At 45.1% G+C, this 19,876-nt stretch overlaps 2 protein-coding genes across 3 annotated transcripts in view; one reads left to right on the forward strand and one right to left on the reverse strand.

Annotated features, from left to right (window-relative positions):
• The window catches only part of CDAN1 (codanin 1), a 29,043-nt gene extending 12,255 nt beyond the window's left edge, over nt 1-16,788 (reverse strand). Inside the window, exons 1-15 of the mRNA XM_040557361.1 lie at nt 16,509-16,788; nt 13,850-14,550; nt 12,082-12,306; nt 9,617-9,810; nt 9,049-9,171; nt 8,276-8,354; nt 7,756-7,876; nt 6,618-6,727; nt 5,843-5,932; nt 4,678-4,753; nt 3,428-3,636; nt 2,567-2,681; nt 1,610-1,753; nt 793-959; nt 97-178 (exon numbers count right to left, since the gene is read on the reverse strand). Coding sequence (XP_040413295.1) covers nt 97-178; nt 793-959; nt 1,610-1,753; nt 2,567-2,681; nt 3,428-3,636; nt 4,678-4,753; nt 5,843-5,932; nt 6,618-6,727; nt 7,756-7,876; nt 8,276-8,354; nt 9,049-9,171; nt 9,617-9,810; nt 12,082-12,306; nt 13,850-14,550; nt 16,509-16,604 — 2,532 coding nt within the window. The 5' untranslated portion in view covers nt 16,605-16,788. The remainder of the gene's footprint in view (nt 1-96; nt 179-792; nt 960-1,609; nt 1,754-2,566; nt 2,682-3,427; nt 3,637-4,677; nt 4,754-5,842; nt 5,933-6,617; nt 6,728-7,755; nt 7,877-8,275; nt 8,355-9,048; nt 9,172-9,616; nt 9,811-12,081; nt 12,307-13,849; nt 14,551-16,508) is intronic.
• A 185-nt stretch (nt 16,789-16,973) lies between these two features.
• LOC121070345 (myb-related transcription factor, partner of profilin-like) lies at nt 16,974-19,622 on the forward strand. Of its 2 annotated transcripts, none has more exons than XM_040557364.1 (2): nt 16,974-17,528; nt 18,196-19,622. In XM_040557364.1, exons 1-2 carry the CDS (start codon nt 17,027-17,029, stop codon nt 18,861-18,863), a joined length of 1,170 nt encoding a protein of 389 aa, XP_040413298.1. In that variant the 5' UTR covers nt 16,974-17,026; the 3' UTR covers nt 18,864-19,622. The 2 variants fall into 2 exon arrangements, with proteins under 2 accessions (XP_040413298.1, XP_040413299.1); XM_040557365.1 differs by having other exon boundaries at nt 16,978-17,528; nt 18,205-19,622.
• Nucleotides 19,623-19,876: the final 254 nt, after the last annotated feature.

Consider the following 19,876-nt stretch of genomic DNA (forward strand, 5'->3'; position numbering starts at 1 on the left):
TTCAAGTGTTTTAACTCATTTCAATACTATCTTCTATTGAGTTCTGTACTCTGCTTTTTCTTCAAGGAAGAGCTGTGTGCACACAGGAGACTCTACCTGAAAAAGCCATCCCAGAACTGCAAGGATCAGCAGCTTGTTCAGGAAACTCATCTCCTTATCTTCAGAAAGGACCATTAACCTGCCATGCAGAAAAAGCAGAGACACTATTAGATTTCATTAGCACAATTTTCATTAACAAAAAAAAAAATCCCAAACCACTCAGTTTCTGATAATACTATTTGTAACCATGTTCATATTCCCTACTCATCTACCAACAGAGTGGAGAGCAAGTTCCAACCCTTTTGCATGTACCCATCTGAATAACATGCTACTTTAATGCCGGCAAAGCCATTGCTAAGTAACTCTCTAGAATGTGCTTCAAATTTTCCTCATGTATATAAGCAAAAAAAGTGGAGCATTATTTAGGCATGGGAGACGCTGTGGGCTTAAGGCTTAAATTCAACGTTTAAAATTTGCAACTGCAGATGTAGAGTGGGTGAATGGGGATTTAAAGAATGTTTACTTGATGAAAAAACATATTTAAATCAAATATTATTCTCTAAGTGTAGAATGTGCTCCTTTTGCAGCTTCATGTAAGATAAAAAATGCTCATGATTTGCACCAAAAAAGGTATTTTCTTAAGAATCTCAAACTAGGGCCAACATGCACTCTCAAACACTAGGTACTTCCGAACTAAGCAAGAAAACATTTACACAAGAGGTCTTGAACTGATATACTTTCCCAGGCTCTTACCTGTATACCTGCAGCAAGAGACAAAATACCTTCCTATAGTAATCAAGGAAAGGAGCAATATGATCTGCAAGGGAAAGAAACTCCACAATCCAAGGAACAGTGAGGACAGAACGGTGATCCCGAATAGATCGTCTCAGAAGCTTCAGTACGTCCAGTACAGGCAGGGTCTTAATGAACAAGACAGGTTAAAACAGCAGCTTGAAGTTACCTTTTGATAATTACAGAAAAATCTTTTTCTATATCATGACTTTTCCTTCTAGGATTTCATCTTCTCTACAAATAGGAGCTGACTTTCTGGCTAATGAAAACATTTCTCTACACGCCAGCAGAGGTAGAAAACACACTATGACGGCAACCAGAGGTCCTACTGGGACTTCCAAAGAGAAGGCTGTAAGGCTATAAGCATGACTATGTGCAAGCGGAGTCAAGGTTTAACCCCTGCCTCCCTGCATTCAGTACATCACACTGGCAGGAGGTGGGCATGAAACTAACAAAAACATTCCTGGTAGCTGGATTTCACACTACAAAGACAAGTCTTAGCTAGGTCAGAGTTCTGCTATGACAGTCCCAGATTAGCAGAAATAACAGAAGACTGAGTACCTCACTATCAGTGCATTGCTCCCTCTTTTCTACATCATACAAACTCCTCTGTCCTCTGTTCCCAACTTCAGAATATATGATAGGGGCACAGAACAGTGTAACATCTTCCCAGGAATCACTGGCTTGCTCTGAACAGGCATGACTCCTTGGGTGAGGAAACCTGACTGTCAAGCAATAGTCCATATTAGACTTTTTTTTTAAATGTTTGGTTTCTTACTTGGTTTCTTAATGCTACTGCAGAGTCTTGCAGGTCTCTAGTTGGCTGTTCCACAGTGCGATATGGCAAGAAAACAAGAAACCCCAGGAACTTGGCAAGGAGCCTCAGGCTTAGTAAGACCACAGTAAAACGCTTCTTTTCATCCTGAAATGAAAAAAGTAAGCTGAAGCAATGTCATCCTAAACTGGCAAAGCCATTACCTACACTAAACTTCCAATCCCTTCATGGAAAAAGGGTGGCCACATAGCTTCATCAGTGCTTTTAATAAAGGTTTCAAAATGCGTATTTGTCAGGCATATTTTAAATTGGTTCTGCCTCCACTGCCACTTACTGTAAGAAATTAATACAAGAGCTTTCTAGAACAAGAAGCTGCTCAGTCACATCTTCATATTAACAACTTTGGGGACAAAGAGAACTGACCTCATGATGCCTCTTTTATACTATTACTGCTCTGCGAGTTTTCGTGAAGCTTTCGCTGCTACTTTGCTAACAGTCTACAAACTACGACACCTGTGATAGGTACAGGTGAATAAAGGAACATCTGAACAGGCATCACTACAAGTTAGTTCTAACTAAAGTTCTTCTGCGTGGAATAGTAACAAGGATCTATTGCAATTGAATGCAACAATTAAACTCAGTTACTGCATTGATGAAACAGATCTAGCACAGGTACTAACAACCTAAAATAAGGCTCCCTCACAGGAGATCGCTTTTCAAACTAGGGTGCATTATCTCTTCAGACACAGTTCTATGAGGCATCCTGAAGCACACAAGTAAATGGAAAGGGGCTCAGACATCCCTACGTGTTGCAGAGCCATGATAAAATCAAATGAAGAAGCTCTTGTCCTATAAATACAGTGGTAGAAGCTCCAAATTACTCACAACCAAAACAATTGTTTGGGTACAATATCAGTTCAGGGAAACTGCCAGATATGTCTGTTAAAAAAAAAAGCTTACCTGTTCATCCATATCTGCTTCCCCATCACTGTGCTCATGCTCTACCAGAGTAAGGCCATCTAGTTCAAGTATCTTCAGGCACAGGCTATCCACCAGGTGCTGATTGAACTGATAACTTCAGCAAAAGATGATGAGTCAGATTGGGCTGAAAACAGCAGTAAAACCTCAACTAACACACCACAAAATTTCAAGCTGGTGTCTTGAGTTTATCAAGCATCAGATGACAACCAAAGTAACTGACTGACTGGCAGGAAAACAATGACAAAACTAGTAGTGGCTGACCGCCTTTTCCACTCATGTTCCTTGGAACAGATGCTATTTAGCAAGTCACAGCAAAATATTAAAGATATGGATCTGTCCAAACAGGAAGCTGTAAAGTAACTGAACTCAGATAACTTAGATCCAAACCTCCCCTCTATCACAATGCATCCATGCTGTGGACTGTGGAAAAACTCATTCAGAAAAAAAACATGAAACTGGCTTCATCCTCTAACTCCTTGGCTTCATGCACTACTGCACAAGGAATGTTTGGACAGTCCAGTGACCTTGTTATAAAGCACTGTACTCCTTGGCACTGGGAAATGCTGGTGGCCTGTGACAAGATACTGTGCTTTATAGAAGGAAGGTTATTACCATCTAGCCTGATGTAGCACTCTATGCCCCGGACAGAACCTATTAACATGTTTACTGGCCAAGGACACTAAGTGTGGTATTATGCAGTTTTAAATCATTCCTGATAAGCTCTGCCTGGGTAACTGCTATGTCCCAGGCTCTTAACCCCCCGCTACAAGAGCGACATGCTGGTTTTGCCCCCCACACACCCATGCTTTGTCAAGGAAACAGTAACCATGGGCAGCCAACCTTCCTGCGCTGAGGATGAAGTCCCTGAAGAACTGCTGGCACCCTGGGAATGAAGGGGGTGGGCAAGGTCCTCTGATGCTCTGGGGAACTACAAATCTTTCCTGCAACCTCTTCAGACGGCTCAGATTATCAGGACCCAGCATGTTAAGGACATCCTGGTCTGGGGTGTCTCCCCAGCTTGCGCCACCACCAACAGGACCTTTACACATCTTCAGGAGACAGAAAGAGCAGGAAGATGAACAATTTGTAATAAAGCATCATGTCATTTCATTACCCCACACGTTCTCCCTTCCTCATGAGACTTTGTTTTAGGAGGAATCCAAGCATGGCCTTTTCAGCCAGCCCACATAAAAAAGGTCTCTTCTCCTCATGACAAAACATGCTACCCACCTTGGCCACAAACAGCCTAGAGATTCTGAGAGATGGATGATATGCAACTAACTCAGGCACATCTAGCAGCCAACATCTGGATGTGTGGAGAGAACGCCTATCACTTGTACGGTCTTCATGAACTACAGACACAACACTGATGCAAATTCAGACTGGACACGAGAGGAATTTTCAACATTCCAACAGCTTGCATCTTCCTGGAAATGCATGTGGGCTAACATTTAAGGTTTTTTTTCATGTCTATTTTGCTATCCAAAAGAAACCTACCAATAAGCCAGCCACTTATAGAGAGAATACAGTGAAAATTTATACTTCAATCAGAAGCATCCTTTCTTTCTTCATTCCTTCAGCTACAGTGAAGTCACATGATGCTTGAAACTGGTCGGAAAAACTCCTGTAAACTACAACAGCAATACTATATCAAAAAGAGTCTGTTGGGCTGTTACACAGAACAACCTGAGACTCTTTGCAGGTAGTATACTCATGTTGCTAAGGAATGGAACTGGGAACCTCTGCATTTTATACATGTCGAAATATATTGTTAACACTTCTAAAAATTAACTGTTCTAAAATTAGAAGCTCACAGTAAATAACCATGAAGAATGAATTCTTACAGCTCACGATGTGCTCAGTGTGCCTTATATATGATAGGGATAAGGGGGTTGTCTATAATTTATCACTGATTTGTATTTCCAGAAAAGAAAGGAAATTCTCTTCCTAAAGACTTGTCTCTCCCAAAAAAAAGTTTCAATAGGAAAACCTCAAACTTGCAAGACAGTTTGTTTTCTCAGGCTGAGGAAGCATCAAATCACTTTTGATGCGTATATTCAAGAAAACAAAACCAAAACCAACTAACTTACCTGGATGAGCTGTTTCTGAAAGAGCCTGGCAAAATGGCTGTGGTTGCAGGTTGCAGACAGGTGAGCCATCATGGCCCTGTGAAGGAAAACATCACAAAATGCTGACTAGATCTCTGAAGTATTAAAAAGTGGTTTAGCCTCAAATTACACCAAAAGCACAAAATAACTGCTTTTAAGAAAGCAATGTCCAGAGCTTTTCAAAGGCCACTGCAAAAAGCAACATCTTTATAACCAAGTTTCACAAGCACTGAGCCTGATCTGCTGATCATAGAAACAAAAATTCCCCCTGGATTCTCCCTTAGCACCTGCAGAGCACAGTTTTAGAGATAAAAAGACTCTCTTCCTTTCCTGCAATAACACTGTTATTTAGGAAGACAATTAACTCATTCATCTCCCATTCTCCCCTGTGCAGAACACTGTGTTGAGAGCCCACGTGGATGCAAGTAAGAAAACAGCAATAGCAGTACTTCTGACGCCCAAAGAGGACAAAAAAATTCTCAGTTTAAATCTCAGCCTTGTTTTGCCCCAGACGTGAAAAGCCCCCTTCATATGTGTAACTTGAGTAGGCTCATGGTTAAGACTAACACAGAAACCTACAAGGCAACTGCTTTCAAAACCATAAATTTCTTTATATATATATTCTATTTTGATAAAACAATAAGCGTAAAAGTCTGCCTTCCATATGAAGAGCCAAACTTGTCTCGTTTTCAGAACCAAAACACCAGAAGCTCCTAAAATAGTTGAAAGAGATAAGAGCTTCTGAACATGTAACACATTTCCCTGTGCTTCAAAGGAGTGGGGCACTGGAAACACAAACCACACAGAGGAATGCATCCAATAGCAATGTCCAGATCACAGCACAGGTTGTGAAAATGGCACTTTCTGTGACTGGGAACAGGGTAAGAGTTAGACCAAGACTAATCAAATTATGCTACTGCCACTTTTGCCTCGTTTCTTTACGATGACAGTTGAAAATGTTAAATATAGAAGTGACTTTACACAGACAGTATCTCCCAAGAAGCACAGCCCCCTACAAGTCAGCGTAGAAGACCATTAGAAAGAACATAAAAATTAGGATGCTGACTCTGGTACGCTGCACCAGTAATTCACCTATACTAAAGCAGCAGAAGTTTCAGTTCTAGCTGGAGTTGCACAAGACTCCTACCTTATCTTGTTGCCCAGAACTCTTTCAAAGTCCCAGCCAGTTTTTTCATGGTTATCCTCCCATTCACGCAGCAGTTCGTAAAAGATATCCCTGTGAATCAAGATGTTTAAGGGTATGAATTCCTCTTCAAGTTTGAAGTAAAAACAATTGAATATTCAATTGCTCTTAAGTTTCCCAGTGAAACTGTACCTCAGATTAAGTAACTCAAGCTTCTACACATTCAGATACCTTTGCAAAACTCATTAGTGTTAGCAGTACTTCAGCAAGTTTCCATTTTCCATGTCTTTGACAGCAAGTGTTTAAGCTTGTTATGCCCAAGCTCAGATGGAATGACCAAAACACCCATTACCAGACATACTGAAGACTGAGAAGCGGGAAAGAATAAGCCACACGAAATAATACCTATGAGGAGAAAACAAGGACCAAGACAACTTGCCATTCTCCCCTCGCCCTGTTGCTGCAAGCACAGAGGGAGGTGTCAGGAAGAATACAAAGCATACCAGATCTATATGCAGGAGCAATCCAGAAGGGTGACGCACTGTACTGGCATTTACCAGAAGCCAATAAATCATGAAGAATTAGGCTGTTCTTCTCTAAAGACATTAAACATTTAGCCCCTGCTGTCAATATGAACACTTTTTTTTTTATTAAGAGTAAAAATCTCAATTTTTTTTCTAGAGTATATAGCATACACAAGACATTCCTAATATCCTTTGTTACAATCATGGAAAGATTATACCCTGAGAGCCATATGGCAACAGCAAAAGAAACTTACCTTTGTTTCTTAAATATGTGAAATGCTCTGTCACTGGGAAAGTTAGAGCGATTGTCAGTTTCTGGCTGGAAAGAAACAGATTGTACAGAGCATGGCAGCAGAAGAGAGACCTGTTGAAAATATAAAAGCATAAGTCTCTGATTTATCCAACAACTTGACACCTAGAGAAAGCACTGAAGAGAGGTGATGAGGAAAACAGGTATCACTAGTTGAGCTGTTCAGGCTGTAGCCATTTCCTAACTGCTTCCATTTGCTAAGTGCTAGTAAACACGAATGGCTACAAAACCGGTATTATACTGCAGAGGCAGAATCACTCATTATGAATGGAAACACCTCGTCTCTCTAAGAAATCTCAGCAGACTAGACTGCAGCTAGCGTTTCCATGTGGAAACAATGATTTGCAAACAGCCAAAGTGTGTCGTCGATATAGAGCTTATGAGAATGCAGAACAGTAGCTGGCAATTTCTGTATTCTTTCTCCTATTCAAAAAGTACATGCCTTCAGGTAACAGAAGACCTTTACCTACAGCTTTAACTGAACTGCGCAGCTAGTGATGGGCCCTACTCTCAGAAAGTACACTGTATTTTCTTTGCCAAGAACAATTCCCATTTTTAAAAGACGGATGAAACTAAATACAAAATAAACTAAGGCGGGTATTCCAAGCATCCGCTTTCAGTTCCCTAACTCAGGTGATTATATCAGGAAACCAGTTTTCCCAGGCCACACTGTTTCCTCTGAAACTTTGTTTTCTGAAAAGGAGTCTGTAGCTATGAAAAAAGTCCACCTCTCCCAAACTACATTCTGACATTGCATCTAGTTGGCCATTGTTCTGGGATCCATGTTTACTAGACATGAATCTCAAAAGCAAAACTTGACCCTGTCAAAGTCATTGGCTGAGTCAGCACCTGGAGAACAATGTATGGCCGGCCAGCAGCGATTCACAGCTAGCAGTCACTACAACTTGCAATTCACTCACCCATAGCCAAAAAAAAAAGTACACTTTCAGACACTTCCCAAAGAAGACATGACAAGATACTCACAGTAGCAGGAACGAGCATAAGCATTAAGGCCAACATAAATAAAAGAACACTACCACGAAGGTATGAGATAGCATCAGTTGAGGTCTGCCAATACTCACCTTGGCTGTGCTGCTTTCATAAGCCTGCCTGAGCCTCTCATGCAAGGTAGGAGAAAAAGATGCAATCCGTTCATTTTCAGCCAAGAACTTCAGTGTCCCCTTTTCTAAATGGGAAATAATTCTGCCAAGACAACATCCATAAAACCCACAGACATACAGACATAAACAACACCATAAGCATAATAATTTCTTTATGTCTGATTATCTTTTACGAAGCTACCAGGTAAAGAGTTCTAAGCCCCAGGCACCCAGGATCAAATCCCATTGGCATCTGTAGGGACACTTTTTCATTGCTTTCATCTCATGACTTTCCCATTCTTGCACAATCACACTGAAGTTCAGCAGACAGACCAGCATAAGGGAAATTCAAAGACACATCCAAATTCAGGCTGAGTTGTGTATTTTTAGGGAAAATTAGTAACTCCATGCCTGGAAGTAGTAAAGCTCTAAAATCCAAGCACACTTGCTTCATCTCACACACATCTGCAGACATGAGCAGAGAAAAAAACTCTCAACTCACTCATATTGATAATCCAAGACTTGAACAGCAAAGTAAACACAATTGTGCACACTTCGGAAATGCTGTCTCCCCGATGCATCTAATGAGAAGAAATAAGTGTGAGACAACAGCACCTGTCGCCATTTATAAACTAAATGATCAACAATTAGCTCCTGAGGAATGTGTTGGACCTGGCGCTTAGGGACATGGTTTAGTGGGTGACATTGGTAATAGGGTGATGGTTGGACCAGATGATCTTGAAGGTCTTTTTCAATCTTAATGATTCTATGATTCTATGATTCTAACTCCATATCCAGAGAGCTAAACAGTCTTCCAGACCAGTATCCAGTTTCCAGAAGTTCATATTTCCTGGCACCTCAATAGACAAATCCCCATCTTTCCTATACTAACGGCAGCTAAATTGTTTAATGCTGTATGGGAAAGAAAAGATTCCTGCTCAGCCTTCTCAAGTCAGCAGCACTTTTGAGTTGCAAGGACGAATGGAAGAGAGACTCTAGCATATCCACCCTTCTCTCTGAAAGTTTCTTTTAGCAAGTAGCTATGGGTATTCACACACAACAGCGGGAAAGTAGATTCAAACATTATCTAGTAACTCTGCTCTATCATGCTGCAGAAGCACTGCCCATGCATGAATGTTTTTTGTCAGCATCTCAGATGAGTCCCACAGTGTTATTTATGGGATTTATGACTAATTGTCCAAGCTAAGGTCAACTTATCTATACCACATTATCATTCCATGAAGGACATTCTTTCCACTCAGTTCTATTGCTTACCTTTACTTCTTTCATTAACTTCAAGGTCAGTCTCCTCTTCTTCTTCTGCAGTAGAAGTGCCTTTAGATGTTAACAGCTGCAGAACAAAAAAAAGCTCCAGAAAAATATTTGGTACCAGGTTTTCTGGAAGAGAAGAAATTAGATAGTAAAGATGAATATTCAGTATTAACCTGTTTTAATAAATAAAGGTAAAAAGATAGAAAACTGTTCTATGGCATAGTCAGTAAATAACTCCCTCCCCACACACAACCAGAGTATATATCAACATGGGAATTACAGGAAGGACATGTTAGGGAATGGTCTGGTTGTTCAAATTTACCTCATCACATAGGATCATACAACTTTAGCCTCCTGCAGGTCAGAGCACTACATTAGGTTCATCTCCTTCCCTAAACTTTTACCTAGAATCCATCTGTTTTAATAACTGTGTCGATTTAGTTTATTTTTCCAGATGTTATTTGTACACTGTAACTATCCCACAACTTTCACTTCTCATCTATCTCCCCTTTGCAACACACATGCAAGTTCAAAGTGCACAGAAAGGTCAGTCTCACATCTTAGTCCTCACCTGCTATGCATGATGAGTAGAGCCGTGCCAGACACTCCAACTGCTTCTTGCAAGAAACCTTAGCAGGATCCGCACAGGTCACCAGATGGCTTTCAGCAGGAAGGCTTGCACTGCGAGTGTAACTAGGCTTAGTAGGAGTACCAGGATCAAGAGATATCCCTGCAGGAGAAGACGCCTGGTGCAGCAACTTGCATCTGAAATTCAAGAGCAGCAACATGCCACGTGACTGAAGATGATACACAGCAGCCCTGTGATCAGAAGAGGCCTTTCCCTGGCAGTAGAGCATGAAAGAAATCCTGCAATAACTGAACTCATCATTTATACTGCCTAAGGCTGCTTGTAGCATGACAGTAATTTAACACACATTTTTCTTAATGAGACAGGATCCTAGGGCTAACAATCAAAGAACCACAAATTCCTACTCTGCTGACACACTATGTCACTTTGGCAAAATTACCTAACTAACCTTTGCTATTGCTTCTTCTCACCTCAACTGGTATTTGCTAAGGACATTGAACCTATCCTAAAAAAAGAAAAATATTACATGTACAATTTCTGACAGCTAGACACTGTAAAATCTATGAAAATGAGGTTCACATCCATACTTTCAGCTATATTTACAAATTAATGATGCTCTGAGAAGATCTAATACCACTACGTGGAAAGGCAATGCAACAACTCGTGAAATCCCATACTGACAAGTTAAACAACAGAAGGAACAAACCACTTCAATTGTGGGATTCTAAATCAGGAACAATTACTCAGTTAAATATAGGCATTGTTAAAAAAAAATGCCTCAGAGGTCATCCAAAATGCAGGAGCAGAGTGGCATATGTAAGACACATGAGAAGCAGGAAAAAAAGCCATTAATAGCAATAGCAAATGACCATTAAAGATCCCTATGGAACATCCACGCTGGCAACATCACACCCACTTACACCCAAATTGTCTTAAAAGTAAAATTTAAGAGTCACTTTAAAGGCTGTCAGGAAGACAGAAACATTTTTTGCTGTAGCAAAGAACTTTTCTGCTGGCCTGTGAACTGCTGCAATAAAGAACAAGTCAGTCCCAAAATGGAAGCAGAAAGGTTATTTAGTAACGTATGTCTTGCAATGAACATAAGCACCCGATTGACAGATTGAAGAAAATTATTTCATATTAAGCACTTCTTAAACCCACCACACTAAGACTCCAACAATGCAGTTACACTGTTTCACTTCTGCTTCAGTGTCATCATCTACCTCACCATGAATTTCATCCTTTGCCATTGCTCAGTGTGACCCAGTTGGCTGGAAGCTGTGTCAGTTTTGTATCTCACTTCCCCACTGCTACGGAGGACACAACAGCAGCTCCCAGCTCCAAGCACTCACCATTTCAGTGGAAGCACGATGGGTCAGAGATCACCTCACAGGCCAAACCCAGCTCACATACTGCTATTTCACCTGCTTTAGTTTGTACAGATTACTGGAACCTTTCAGGTAGAATTCAGACTGGAATACGTGCTTCACTGAAGTGCACAGAGGCAGGTTTGAACTTGAGTAGTTCTGTTACAAGCCCCATACAAATGGTAATTCATGAGAATCTGGTGGGTCAGTTTCAGCCAATTCTGGTCCTGCTAGAGTGAACTGCAACGCTTACTGGGGAAAGAATTCCATCCATGTGTACCCAATACTTTCCCCAAGAACAAAAGCTACAAAGAATATTAACAGTTGTGTCAGCAAGTACAAAAAATAGTTTCTATACCACTGCGCTTTGTTTTTGTTTGTTTGTTTTTCCCCCCAATACATGAATCCTCACAGTCTAAGGGTGATTATTTTACATAGAACAAAAGTCACGCAGTAATTGAACATCAGGCACAAAACCTGAAGCTAGAATTCACCTCACCTCCCAGCACACACTATTTTAAACAGATAGCTGCAGTAGCAACTTCAAAAACAACGTCATGCTACCCATGTCCCATATTCTCTGACTGCAAGCTAGTGTTTGTCTAACTAACTTGCAAAATCATTAACACTTTCCTCACGTATGCATCATTAACTCATTTTCTTCAAACTAAACTGTGCCTGTCACCACAGTTGCAGTCTTCAAACACAGCCCAGTTACTGTAGCTTGAACCCACTTGGTTCACTTGTGCAACTTAAGGAAAGCTGCACAGGAGATAATGACACGTGCAAACCCATGAAGAGGCAGTCATAAGAAAGCTGTAAAGACTCCTGAAGATAAAATAAGGGTCATTGTTCCAGAGTCAGCACACCTTCAAAACAACAAGCATGAGCTAACTGCATTAATATGTAGTCTAATACCAGAGTCACAGTTATGTTTAGGCAAAGTATAGTTTGAGGTTACCAATATCTGGTTTAGATATTCTTTGGATATTCTTCATTTCCACTCTCACATTGGTACCATCTTAAGACAAGAGAATTAAGAATCAATACAAGCCCATCACCATCATGCTCAGACCGTACCGTTCTTTCTTCAGCATCTCCCTCTCCTCTTGAAGGCTGCTGCTTATCACAGAAGTAAGGTTTCCTTCCTGAACAGTACTAAAGGCCTCAAGGTTTGACCCAGATGAAAACCGAGCAGCTGGAGACTGGCTGACAGGTGTAGAAGTGAAGCACGTCTTTGGCTTTGAAAGGGGGCGCTCGGCACTTACAGGAGTGGGGTTGATTCTCCTTGACGGCTTACTTTTGCTGAAAAAGTTGAGAAGGGATTTCGTTGAAATCACCAAAACAACAGAAGAAACTAGGTCGCAAGACTGATAGGCATTAAACTCTTCCAGAAGAACCTAATGCTGAAATAAACCGGATATCAAGTCAGGATAGTGAATTTCTAAACTTCACCTATAGTTGCTGACTTGGTTCTAGTCACTGCCAGCAGCCCCAGAGCTACAGATGGTGAAAAACAGCCCGCTGCTGGCACAGGGCAGGTAACACAGAGTGCCACACCACTCCTCCAAACATTTCTAGTTTGAGAGGACAGGGTATGCATTATTTTAGCAAAAAAATAAATTCACCAGCAGTTTCTAACAAAACCATAAAGAAAAAACAAACAAGCTGCTGCTGTCTATCAGTAGCAGTGCAGGCTCCTGTCCAGGCTCCTGAGCTACCCTTTAAGTTTAGGTAAACCCATTCCTCCTGTACAAGCTACCTAGACTGGTCCTTCAGGAAGAGGCTCTGTAATACAGTAAGAGAAAGAGGAAATTAGACACGGAACATAAAGCATTACATTTCTCAAGGAAATGCTGGTTGCTACACATTAATTGCTATAGGGTTCTCAAAATTGCTCTAGTGCTGGCTTCTACACACTGCATGACCTTTTTCCCCAGCTGGGTGTAGTGCAACCGAGGAAAACAGACTTACTGTCCACTCTCGGAATACACCTTATCTCCCTTGGCCAAAGCATTATCTAGAGCATTATACAGGCAGCTGCACCCTAAACAGCCAGCCTGAGGATGTTCTCCACAAACACAGCCCCCATACAGACCCATGGACTTACTGATTTTTAGCTGAAATTTTACTTGTCCAACTAGAAAGTCCCACTTTCAGAGGCCACTGCTTAGTTTACAGAGCAAACAGGCTGATATGAAACTATTACATTTGGTAATGAAGATTTTAAAGAGTAAAATCTCAAAGTATTGAGGCAACCACCAGACAAACAGCTACCCAAAAGAAAAGGCAAAGTCACCAGGGAGGCCAGGGCTTGCTGAAGACCAAAGAGAACATGGGCATTGGCCAGCTATTTTGTCCATAACTGCATTACACAAATGAAGCCGCACACTAACATTCATTACCAGAATTCACAGAACATCAATCAAAAAGCTTTTCTCCCCAGCATCAATAAAGCTGAAGAACCTTCTAGGACTGCTCTTCATTAGCAATTGCTATTGTGTTAAAAAAGAAATGTGAAGAGCAAAGATAATGCTGACTTGTTAGAACACACAAGGAGAAAGATGTGGTCACTCTCATATCAGCTGGCCTGTGAAATGGCAAGCTGCAGGCACATCATAAGGCTGAAGAAGCAACCAGGTTGAGTTCAGAGAGGAAAGCTGACCATATTCCCCTACATGGCAACTGCTACAAGACTCTCCTGGCCAAGGAGAACAAGAAGCCAGCCCCCAGATACTGTTTATTACAGCATCTTTTGTATTTGGACATGCACAACAGGATGAGTTAGTCAAGGAACAGTAACCTGCAGCACAACCCGAATGAGGCAGTGAGGTAGACTCGCTCTTACTTTGTCCAGCCAGAGGCTGCACCCATAGGTGGAAACTCCTCCAGGTTGTTAAGATTTAGCTGGCTGGGTGGGGATCTAGCAGAAACAAGAGGCACTTCACTCCGCTTTCTTCTCCCTCCACTCCACGAGGGACTGTCATTCTTTCCATCTTCCTCTTCAGCAAGGGAACGCCCCAGATCCCGAGGCACCTGCCGGCCAGAAGCGCTGACTGCGCTGCCGCCTTTCCTTCTGCCTCGCCTCGCTGGCAGGGCTTCGGGCGTAGCTGTCAGGAAGCTCCCCAGGCTGGCCTTCTGAGATGAGCGCCTCTCGCTGTGGTTAAGCACAGGGCTGTACCCAAAGCTCGGGCTGCTACTGGAGGCCACGCTAGGGAAGTCGCTGCAAGGGCTTGACAGGTTTGACCCTGAAAAGGAAGAAGAGCCACTGGATGCAGCAGCGGGGGAAAAGCTGGTATCTGTGGTGCAAGAGGTCACCGAAGTCCTTTGGGAAAACAGCTGCACTCGGCTGCTAGTCGCATGGCCTGCTCTCCTTTCTGATCCTGTCCTTTGGCTCCCGTGGGCCTTGGAATTGGGAGTTTTAGCTGGAGTAGAGGGTCCATTAGTCAGGATCTGGCTGGTCTGCTCCCTTAAAAAGTTCAGCAGAAAAGGCACAAAGTCTTTCTGAAGCAAACTGAGAGACACCAGCTTGTCATGGATGTGGTTCTCCTGTGAGGAAAGAGGACAAAGCATTAACATAAAGATGCTACCTGATTCCTTCTTTTCAATCATCTAGTAGTTACTGTGGGATTGCGATACACCATAAAAACCAACATGATTTGTCAAAGCAGGCCACTAAAATTCAAGTGACCATAGCACCAGTCATAGATCTGTAACCCACCTCCACACAAGCCATTTTTACAGGAGTTTTCAGATGGTGTCATTCACTTTGGTCTCCAACTGGGAATCAGCGGAACTGTCTCCTGGAGACACCCGTAACACCGAAGCTACAGCCAGCAAGAACGTGGAGCAACTGGCACCTTTAAGTCCAATGTTTCAAAGTAAGACAGATAATTCTAACATAAAAAAATAAAATCTGCAACTTATCCGTTACCTACTCATCTACAAATACCCCCTGCTCCCACAGAGGGGTGCTGTAACAACAAACATTTAAGCACTTTCAGTGCCAAATACAAGACCGAAACTGCTCTTCCATTTCAGTTAAATAATTTCCTTGTTTGAGATCCCACAGAGCTGTAACAGAGACCACGCAACCTCAAGGTACATGAAGTTCATACTTAAGAAACCTAAACAAAACCAAAAAAATCACCACAGAATCAACAAATGTAAAATCAAAACAGATGGTGATCTTACCAGAGTAAAACTAGTCAAAAAGACCTCATGTGACATGCACAGTTCAAAGCTTTGTATGCTGGGTAATATTTATTTTATTCTTAATACTTTTCTGTTTCCTCTCAATGGCATTCATTCAGCAACATTTGCAATAATAGCAGAAGAAGCTCTCGGAGACAGCAACTTACTCCTTACTAATATTAAAATAATTGCAGGCACATTCACATCTCCACTATACAAAAAGAGAACAAACACTATTTTGGAAGGAACTGTTTCTATGAAAGGAGGCAGTGAAAGCAGGGCCGTGATTTGTCTCCTGCCATCCTCGACACCAACAGTGAAGTTCTGATTTGAAAGCATGGAACCTGTGCAGCTTCCTAGAGAAGTACGAGACTGGCACAACCCAGTAACAGACAGGCAGCCCCAGTCAGTGGAACACTCTCATGCTCTGTGAAAAACAGGTCAGAATACAAACCCCATCAGGTGGCCGAAGACCCAGCTTCTCACCAGCTCCAGAGAGAAACTGCCACGAAAGCTAGAGCAAGACATGTTCTGTCATTTCCTCAGGTGCCCACCTGGGCTTAGTGTAGAGGCTGACAGGTAAGGTTACAGTCTGTGCACAAGGTCAGACAGTTTCTCAACCTGTTCTGAGCACAACCTGCTTCCACTCATCTTTCTCTGTGCAAACTAACAGAGGTGCGGATCCTCCACTGCGGGACAAGGGCAACCTGTCAACAGCTGCCAGCTGCAAGCCTGCCGCTTGCTCCCTCAGCCTGAGCAGCCGGGCTGCTCCCAGCCATGACAGGCAGGCAGCAATTCCCCACCACGGCCAAACTTTTCAGTCAGTCAGCAGAGCCCCCACAGCCCTGTGCTCTGCTACCCGAGCCACCAGGGCCACTTCTGCAAGTCACCCTTTAAGGAGCGCAGGACGACCCACGGTGCTTCTTCCCACACAAGTTTGGGGTGACAGCAGCGGGTTCTGATTTTACCTCAGTGCGTTCCGAGGGGCTCTGGTCAAGTGCTTCAACTACAGGTCCTCTTTCCCTACGTTATCACCGAAACACCAGCGCCCAGAGCCCGTCTGTGGGTACGAACCACGCGAACCCCCACATGTCCGCGGCACAGCTCGGTGTGCCGGGGCCCAGCAGGAGCCCACCCGCCGCCCTACCGGACCCTTCTCCGGGCCCTGCCGGGCCGAGCACCGAGCCAGGAGCTCGCTCCGGGCCCCACACCGAGCCCTCGGCCGGAGCTGCAGGCCCCGGGCCCGGCGGCTCCTAACGGTCTCCTCGGTCCGCCGCGGGCAAACTTTCCGCCCCGGCCCCGGCCCCGGTTACCTCAGCGGGGCGGTGCCCGGGCCCCTGGCGGAGCCAGCGCAGCACGGCGCCGACCGCCACCTCCTCGCGCAGCAGCAGCTCCAAAACCGCCGCCATTCCCGGCCGCTGCCGCCGCCGAGCAGGCGCACAAGGCGCGGCGGGGCCGGGCCGGGCCGTGCCGTGCCGGGCGGTAGCGGGCAGGAGCAACAGCAGGGGCGGGCCGGCGGCGGGGACCGCGGGCGGGGGCGGAGCGGGCCGGGCCCGGGGCCGGGCCCCCTCCCCATGTCAGCACGCGGGGCACGGGGCGCCTGCGCCGGCCGCCCGCGTCCTTTCCTCTCATGCGCGGTGCTCCCTTCCCCGGCAGGGCGCGGGGCCCGGCCTAGCGGCGGCGGCGACGGCCGCGGGCCGGGGCGGGGGAAGGGGCAGCGGCGCCCCCCGCGGCTCCGCGCCCGCCCGCCGGCGCCGGGCGGGGGCCCCCTGCGGGCCGCCCCGGCCCCCCTGGGCGGCGGCGGCGGCGGCGGCGGCGGCGGCGGTCGGTGATGATGGCCGAGGACTCGCCGAAGCGGCGCAAGGCCAATTTCAACGAGGCGGAGACGGAGGTGCTGATCGAGCAGGTGCTGAAGCACGAGCAGCTGCTGTTCGCCGCCGGGCCGGGCCGCGCGTCGCCGGGCCAGAAGCGGAAGGTCTGGGAGTTGATCCGGCACAAGGTGAACCCGGTGGCCGCCTGCCCCCGCGACGTGGAGGACCTGAAGAAGCGCTGGCGGGACCTGAAGCGCCGCGACCGCAGCAAGCTGTGCCGCCTGTCGCAGGGCTGCGGGCCGCCGGGCCCCGCCGCCGCGCTCGGCCTCGGCCTCCTGCTGGCCCCCGAGGAGATGCCGCCCGCCGCCGCCGCGCCGCCCGGCCGCCACCACCACCACCACCACCTCCACCGCCTCCACCACCACCACCGCGCCTACGGCTCCCTGCTGCCCGCCGAGGCCGTGCCCATCGTGGGCGGCATCGACACGCTGGAGCTGCCCGGCGCTGCCGTGGGGGAGATTGGTGAGTGCGGGGCCCCCGCGGGGCGCTGCCTTTGCCCCTTGAAAGCGCACGGTGTGTGCGTGGGGCTGGCGGACTGCACGCTGCGCACCGTCCAAGTCGCATCAAAGCAGCACATGAGAGTAGACCCCGTGGCCGTGAGGTGCTAGACCCAGATGCTTGCGTCCACGCTTGTAGGCTCTGTCCTTGCAAACGCAAAGATAAAACGCCAGCCCACAGTGCTAGGCTGTCCAAAGCCCTGCAAATACATAAGTTCTTATGTCTACAAGAGACATGGCCTTAGTGCACTGAAACAATCACCTTCAAACTGAGGGATTTCTTGCAAGCAGTGCCTAGTCCACGCTGTTACGGGTTACCAGGCACACAATAGAGCATGAAGTGAGCTTGCAGTGGAAATTTGTCTTTTGGAACCTTGAACTTGGCCCCCCGTGGTGGGGACAGTGAGGGGAACTGTAGGATACAAAGATACAGTTAACAGGGGAATGCATCTTTACGCTTTTCTCCCCCACCTATAGAGGTAGTGTGTATTCTAGAGACGTCAAAGGTAATGCAGTGCAAGTCACTGCTGTGGAGTCTCGGTTCAAGGGCTAATGTTTGTGCTTAGTGGATAAGAACATATCTCACCATGAGGTTCCTCACTGACTCTCCTCTGCTTTTCCTCTCCCCCCAGCTCCTCTAGGATTTAACGATGATCCTGGCCCATCTCATCAACCTGGTCTTGAGAAGATGAACCTAAAAGAAGAAATAGTAGTGAAAGTGGTAGAGCCAGAAGAAAGCTCTGAGGACATGGCAGTGGTTCCGCCTAGCCAAGAACAACTACCTTTTCTGGGGACATCGGGTGGTGGTTCCTCTGGGAAAGTAAAAGCCAAAACAAAAGGCAGGCCCCAGGCAGACCAAAATGAAATAACTGAAGCGGACCTAGTGCAGATTCAGCAGACCCAGATGCAGGTGATCCAGTCTGGCTTTGACAGTGTCAACCACAATCTTCGGCTGCTGCAGCAAGGCATGCAAGATCTGAGCAACAGCCTCAGCATCATGGCGCAGACACTTGTTGCTATCAAAAATGTGTATGTGAAAAACAACACTGGCCCGACAACATATGCCACCACCTCTACTCAGACCGCAGCTGGGTACCTGAGCCCGGGTTCTCCCCAGGTCTCCCCCACTGAGGACAGAGGCAGAGCGCAAGTGGCAGGAAGCAGCAGCAGAAGCAGCAGCTGCAGTTCCAGTTCCATGTCACAAGAACCAGGTCCTTCGGAGTTTCCTAGGCCCCCCCTGAGAACCATTAAGAAAGAACATCCAAATGGCTGCTACTACTTCTGCTTTGCAGACGTGTAAAAACTTGAATATATGTACAGTGACTGTGGTGTTAGGTGCTGTTGTATGTTCTGCTCCAGCCTGTGACTTTGAAGGAGCAAAATGGACTTGCCTCCCATGTTTTTCCCAGTGGGAAACATTTCACTATAGGTGGCATTAAACACTAATTACCAATCACCTGTTTGTTAACTCTGTTGCAGTTGGCTAATGTTTTTCTTCTGTACTCATTATCCTCTTACTCTCTTAAAAACAAACAAAAACACAGATTTATTTTGACTAAGACTCTTGTCTGAATTATCCTTTGTTTAATGTGACCTTTTGGGAAAATAAAAGGCGTGAGAGTGGGGTGAAAAAGTAACATTAAGGTTACTGACCAGCAGGAGCTGTCTTACAACAGTTGCTTAGTTTTTTTATTAAACAAATGGCAAAAGTAGCTAATGTTTTAAAGTAGTTGCTTTTTCTAACAATTAGAATGTTGAGGCTGTTTGCTTGGTTATGTTTTTCTGTTTGGTTGGTTTTGTTTTGTTTGTGTTTTTGTTCTGTTAAGTCTGAGCTGTGCGAGGCATCAGGAAGGCATACCTGCTTCCTCTAAAAATAGTTTAGGATTGGGCTGTTGATTCATGAATGTACTTCCCAGAATTCATACAGCTTTGCTCCACCTGGCTATTGTTCATACCCAGCTTGTCAAATGCACCTTCTCAGAGGCATTTTGCCTTACTTCAGTAGCAGAGTAGGCTATTTCTTGTCACATGATTAAAATAGAGAAATACAGCAAAAACGATAATGGATGAGTGATGCCTGTTTTTGATACAGAATAACTTTTCCTGGTACGGCTTAGAAGCAGGCTGTGTCTTCACCAGATCTTGCAAGCTTTCTGGAATCAGTACCACATCCATTGAAATACTGAGCAAAAAAAGTTTCCATATTGTTTTACATGAAATGGAATTTAGACTTGCTGTTAAACAAATTACAGGAAGCAGGGGCTGACTTCAGATAGAACAAATGCTCTTGCATAGTTTATGAAGAGATGCTTT

This window comes from Cygnus olor, chromosome 5, assembly GCF_009769625.2.
Source record: "Cygnus olor isolate bCygOlo1 chromosome 5, bCygOlo1.pri.v2, whole genome shotgun sequence".
Taxonomy (NCBI): Eukaryota; Metazoa; Chordata; class Aves; order Anseriformes; family Anatidae; genus Cygnus; species Cygnus olor.